Here is a 6,948-nt window from a genome sequence, read left to right on the forward strand (position 1 = left end):
ATTTTAACCTAAGAGGCTGTAAATGTATAATACTCTGCACAGCATTTGTTGGTACATTACTGTCTGAAGAGGAAAATCCATATATTTGAAATGTGAAAAATTTCTTTTATCATAAATATTAATATTACTGTAATTATTAGTTAACTTAATATCTAAATTTAAATAATATGTTTCAGTATTTGATATTACTTATTACTGGATTATTCTTATTTAATTATATCACAAATATATATATATATAATGAAAAAAATAATTCTGGATTTGTATATCTATATGTTGAAAAAAATAATTCTAGATTTGTAAAATTATTAATAATTTCATTTTCATAATAATAATAATATAAATTAGCATCACAATTTGAATAATTAGATCCTACTGATATACCTTCTGTTTGTTTATAAATGTGCTATCAAAATGAATATAATTATTATATAAGCAAAAACTGAATAGGTTTTTAGTATTTTTAGCAGTAAAAGATTTATAGTCTACTTTTATAGCAGATTAATAAATTGATCTATTAATAAATTTATCACCAAAATTAAATCATTACATGGTACAGTTGTAAATAATGTAGCAAAATCATGTGTTTGAATTGTGTCTGCTAACTGTGTTTTACTTGTATTTTCTAGGGTTTTTAAGACAGGTTCATTATTTCTAATATCCAGAAATTATGTTTGTTATTTATATTTTGTTGTATTTTAATAAATAACTTATTCAGTAATTTACTTAATAAAACTGAACTAGAAGTAAAATGAAATTTAATGGGAGATTCATGTACTTTAGGTATTGTACATAGATACAGTAATTTTGAATGTGAATTTGATTTAACAAGTTTTTTGCAGCTATCAACAAATTCTTAATAACACCTTCTTTAGACTTATTTTAATTTAAAAGTTTGTGTAGTATTTATCTCATTAGATACAGTTTGTGAATAAGAAAGTTTCCAAATAAAGCCAAAATTGGCTTTATTAATAGGCACAACAACATAGTTTTCCTGTATTTTACAGATTTTGGTTTTAAACTGAAAAAGTTTTAAATCTACTGGATATTTATTTGAATTAATAAAAGCTAACTTATCTTTAGTTCTATTAATCATATAATATTTGCATTCTAAAAATCAATTTGGAAGATAATGTGTTGAATAATTAAATTTTAGAATACAATCATCTTTGCATCTTTGTTTTTTTATAGAATTTAAAATGTCTACTTTTTTACATTCTATAGCTGTTCTGTATTTAGGACCTTTTTACATGATTTTCCATAAAGAATTCTTTTATTATATTCAAATATCCAGAAATTATATTATTATAAAAATAATCTGCCAACGAATTTGAATAGCAATCACATGGTATATTGTATACATTACTTATATCCAAATTATTTAAAAAATCCTTATATAATTATATATATATAAGTGGTCCTATTGGAACTTGAAGTTTAAAACTAATAATAAGTTTTAAATATTTTTAAGGAAAAATACATGCAAAATTTTAGAAATCTGAAAATCATGAACAATTTTATGCTTGAAATTAATTATTACTTATGATGATTTTCTTATTTGTAATTCTTTAATTACATCATTTAAATTATTTACCTTAACCTAAATTTTATAATACTGGAAATTAAATGTTTAGCATGATTATTTAGAAAATTAAATGCCATTACAGTTTTTTTTGCTAATACATTTAACTTCGAATTGTTTAGCTGATATACATTTTTGTAGAAATAACTATGAATGTTAGCAAATATATAAAACTTACTATCTAAATCCATACAAAAACCTATAAAATTGACCCATTTTGTTCTATTTTTACCTTTTTCTTTAATTTTTCTTTTTCTACATTTTTTATTAACTATCAAAACAAAAGAAATTACCAATACAATTGTTATTACTTAAATTTATAGCAGCAGTACCATTATATTGATTCAAACCATAAAGATATAGAGTTTTGCACTTAAGAATGCACAAAGGCAAGTTTTACAAATAAAATAATGGATTAACAATGGGATTCCCCTTTCCCCTCTAAATGTCCATTCTAAAAGAAGAACTATTTGGAAACAAATTTATTCACACCAAGAAACCAGAAATCTGTTAAGATACATAGATGATATCTTCAATATATGGCAACAAGAAAAAAAGAGATGTTATTCAATTTCATCAAATTCTTAAGCACATTAAGATATGGCACCATCAGATTACCATCTTTTTCACTCGCTGCAACATCATCCTAATAGTAAAATGTATACAAGTGTGGAAGGTGTTAACTCGTCCATTACACAATCTGTCATTCCGGTATAAAGAAAACTGACAAAATTTGACATATCAGTGGGTCTCAGTATCAGCAGGAATCAATCAAGACCTTAATGTAATCCAAATTAGAACAAAAACTTAACAGTTCCACTGTGTCAAAGTGGACATTTTCATTAAGGTGGAGGAGAACTGGGTAGAAAACCCTTCCGTTTGTGACCACCTTTTTCTTTTGAAGAAAGAGGTCTATTGACCTCCTTGGAACATGCCCTAGAACAATTTGGCAGATCTCTGTCAAAAGAAGGAGACTACAGTGAATGAGAGCATGACCAAATAATGGTCCTGCACCTTGGGGCCGAAGGAGATGTTTTAAAAGTTATAGTATGGAAACTGTAACAAGTACAAAATGGTTACAAACTTGGTTTATTTGACCAAGCCTGTGTGGAAAGAGTTAAGAACAATAAAGTATATAAAACTGTATACAGAACTATACAAAACATGAACTGTACAAAACACAACACCAAAATAGTGTTACCCAAACAAAACAATACACAAGAACACAACTATAATATTACATCAAAACACTGTTACAATAATCAGTATATTACTGCAGAAAATAATAGTATTACTATAACCAGTAAAATATTAAACCAGGTCATACTAGTATTGCTGTAACTAGTACAACATGTTATACCAAAACATACCAGTATTATTATAACCAGTACAACACTACACCAGAATATACAAATATTAATATAACCAGTAAAACAACAGATTACACTAGAACTTACCAGTATTAATATAAGCAGTAAAACAATACATTATACCAGAATATACAACAATTATTATAACTAGTTCAACACTAAACCAGATCATAACAATAATAATACCATAACCAGTAGAACACATTATACCAGAATATAAATATACCAATATTACTAAAACCAATAAAACAACACATTATACCAAAACATGCCAGTATTACTAGAACCAATAAAACAACATTTTGCACTAGAATATCCTAGCATTGCTCTAACCAGTAAAATAACACATTACACTATAATATAACATTGTTTCAAACCTCTGTAGAACTACTGATTGAAGCAAATGTTTACATTCTTCATCCTCAGCAGATAATGGCTCTCCCTGATAGAGAAGCTGCAACATGGTACAGGCTACCACAGAAAGACCCAAGGCAAGATCTGCCAAAAAGGGAAGACCTCCTGTTACTTCCTCGGCTGACTCCTAAAACAAATTTCTAAGAGTTAGTTAACTCAATTTTTACTTTGTGGCTCAACCTTACAAATATTCAATAATAATTTCTATGCTATATTCCACAAATATTCCATAAATAAAGCCTTTAAGAAGTAAATAATAGCTACAATACCTATTCAACTGATTAAATCATTTGTTCAAATGTTTCACTAACAAACACAAAAATGTATTTAACTTGTGTAGTTTGCATTGATAAAAATAAAGAATCATTCATAAAACAGTTCATGTTAAAATATCTCATGGATTACAAAAAAATTCTGAAAGATTAGGTAAGATATTTGACATCTAAATCAAATTACCTATCTAAGGAATTTTATCATGTGCATCTAGATTTTTTAGTAAACATACAACTAATGATTTACTCTAAGGCAACCTAAAGTAACTTAGAAAGCACAATAAACAAGGAATAAAATAAATTAATAATAAATATGAATAGAAATGATGTATATAAAACCAAATGTAGTTCATACAGAGAGTATGTAAACTGAAACAATCTAAAAGATATTTCATACAGAAGACATACCCGAATATGTAAACTGAAACAATACATCTAAAGAAAGTTCTTGCAGAAGGTATACCTGAGTATGTAAACTGAAACAAGACATTTAAAGAGAGTTCATACAGAAGGTATACGTGAGTACATAAACTGAAGCGATATATCTAAAGACAGTTCATACAGATGGTATACTGAAGCAATACATCTAAAGACAATTCATATAAAGGGTATACCTGAATATTTAAGTTGAAACAATACATCTAAAGACAATTCATACAGAGGGTATACCTGAATATTTAAATTGAAACAATACATCTATAGACAATTTATACAGAAGGTATACCTGAGTATGTAAACTGAAGAGATACATTTAAAGACAGTTCATACAAAAGGTATACCTGAATACTTAAACTGAAACAATACACAGGTATACCTTCTATATGAACTGTCTTTAGAACTATGACAAACAGAAGTATATCTGGCATTTCATGAAGACATATATGAGATACAGAAACTGAATAATTACAGGGAGCACTTACCTGAGCCCGAACTGTAACTAAAAATCCCCACATTGCTGAGTCTGGGGTGGTATGCTCACGTCCACTTCGCATTTCAAAAGAAAACATAACAGTGTCTCCATCTACCTAAAGATAAGATAATTATCAGTTATTCATTTAAGTTAATTACTTGAGTTTGGTCTTAGAAACATTTCATTTTATAATATGAACCAGACTTTGAAATCTTTAGAGGATCAGCATCACATGAAGCATAAGCAAATCCTATGCACGCACTCCCAAAGAGAATATGAGAACAACTGACAAAGATCATGTTAGCATTATTAATAAATGTGAAAACTGAAAGATTAAATCAAAGAAAATACAGAAGCTCTTTTAGGTTGTTCATTTATAAAATTATCACTAGATAAGGAATGATTAGTTACAACATAAAACATTCACCATTGACAAGTCTTGCTCTTTGATTGATATCATAAAGAACTGTATTTGTATATAATATGCAACAAAACTCTTCCACAACTAGTATAGTGCTGACTGATGTGTAGTTGATGTGGTAAACAGTAAGACAATAACAATAAGACTTTAAACGAAAATATACAATTTACTCAACATTTTGTTTGACAGCTTTATTTGGAATGCTCAATACAACTTGTCTTGAGGAAACTAAAATGAATTGTTGAGTAAACTTAAAATTTTCACTCAAGTCTTATGGTCAATAACATAGTATTGTTCACCACAAAATCTTGCTTTAATGGTAGATATTATCTTTGGTGTTAAAATTTTAACAGTAATATAGTTCCTTAATAGCAAGATATTTTAGATCAAAGTCCCACAAGAGAAATAAAGTTGGTATATAAGTATTCAAATTTAATCTAAATTCTAGTCCATCTTAAAAAAATAAATAAAACAACTCGTAATATCCCATCACAAATTACAATCTCAGATTTTTGGAGAAAAAAAATCAGATTCTACCTTGACCAAGTCAGTAGGCCAACCATTTCCTAGCACACTACGGCTACCATACCCAAGGGTATTACCACCATACTCAGCTACTTTGGTAGAATTGCTATTAGGACCAGCATATATTGACAGCTAGAAAGAAGGAGAGGTTATTTAGGGAGATACACTAGCATTTTTATTCAACATGCATTTATATTATATATATAAAACTTTTTTGTTTAAATTCACTCATAATATTTTGATTAATTTTCTATGTCTGGCCAAAGGACATTATGTGGGTGGTATTTTGATCATCTAAAAATTATCATTTTCTTTCTTTTATTTTTTTTATTATTCAATTGATCAAACAATCTAGGGCAAATAAGAATAAAATATTTATAAACATTACATAAATGAAACTCATAATCATGTTTAAAGTGGAGAAACATACTTGTACTTTAAATTCAGGAAAGAAAGATATAACTTATAGTAATTGTTTGACTTTGTCAATTTCAGGATATCTTACCTTGTCATAATCATACTGTGAGGAACAACGAGGGTCAAAGCGCAGGTAAAGACATCGTGCACCAGAAATGTGAACGGTCTCTCGGAACTTATAATTATCCCTGAGTGGATGAACAGACTCTACTGTTCTGCCAGTGGCCCAGGGGGTGGGAATCTTGAGTCCTGCCAAAAAACCAGACTCCTCCTTTTCTTCCAATTCTTGACCACTAATATAAAAATAAATGCTGGTGTCAACTGATGCACAGCATGACTAATACTTACAAGTTAAACTAACTATAGATATGATAGAAAATCTTATGGGAAGTTACAAAACCTGGTAACATAGCATTTGCAAATACATATGGGTATTTATGTCTAATTTTGGAGAAACCTCACATAATCTAATATTATACACATATTTGTAAATACGTAACTGTTTAAAGAAAGTTTTAATTCAGTTTAGGAGAGAATTTATGTAACTTAATGATATACATTTATTACATTCAGACATTAAGCACATAAATAGAAAAACAATCAACCAAGCAAGCTCTAAAACACTAAAAATAGGTGAAGATTAGTCACCTTTCTAGAGGGAAGGATTCAGGAAACAGTTCCACAAAATCAGTGTCTGGAGTTACTGGCTGGTGAAATTCTTCCTCTTCTATAGCTTGAACCTGACTTTTCAACAATAGGGCAGCCTGTAATAATCACAATTCAACGTAGTACAACCAAACCCCTTAAAAAGTGATACATCACATTACTATGCATAATAAAAATGGAGAAAATGGGTTTATAAGTAAAAAAAAAAACAGAATGGTTACTACCAGAAAACATAAGAACCTCAAAACAAAAATTTGTGTACTTAGCTTTAAAACAATCAGTGCACTGTGCATGAGTGTATGTGAGCCGTGTCATTGTAACTTCTGTATGGTTAGACAGACACAGATGAAAGGTCAATATAATAAAAAATA

General features: G+C 28.5%; 1 protein-coding gene across 1 annotated transcript in view; it reads right to left on the reverse strand.

Moving 5' to 3' along the window:
* LOC106467570 (probable E3 ubiquitin-protein ligase HECTD4) overlaps window positions 1-6,948 on the reverse strand; it is a gene marked incomplete at both ends in the record, with an annotated part of 162,948 nt that overhangs the window by 133,038 nt on the left and 22,962 nt on the right. Inside the window, 5 exons of the mRNA XM_022395768.1 lie at window positions 3,330-3,493; window positions 4,559-4,663; window positions 5,507-5,626; window positions 6,000-6,204; window positions 6,560-6,675. Coding sequence (XP_022251476.1) covers window positions 3,330-3,493; window positions 4,559-4,663; window positions 5,507-5,626; window positions 6,000-6,204; window positions 6,560-6,675 — 710 coding nt within the window. The remainder of the gene's footprint in view (window positions 1-3,329; window positions 3,494-4,558; window positions 4,664-5,506; window positions 5,627-5,999; window positions 6,205-6,559; window positions 6,676-6,948) is intronic.

This window comes from Limulus polyphemus, unplaced genomic scaffold (assembly GCF_000517525.1).
Source record: "Limulus polyphemus unplaced genomic scaffold, Limulus_polyphemus-2.1.2 Scaffold2666, whole genome shotgun sequence".
NCBI lineage: Eukaryota > Metazoa > Arthropoda > Merostomata > Xiphosura > Limulidae > Limulus > Limulus polyphemus.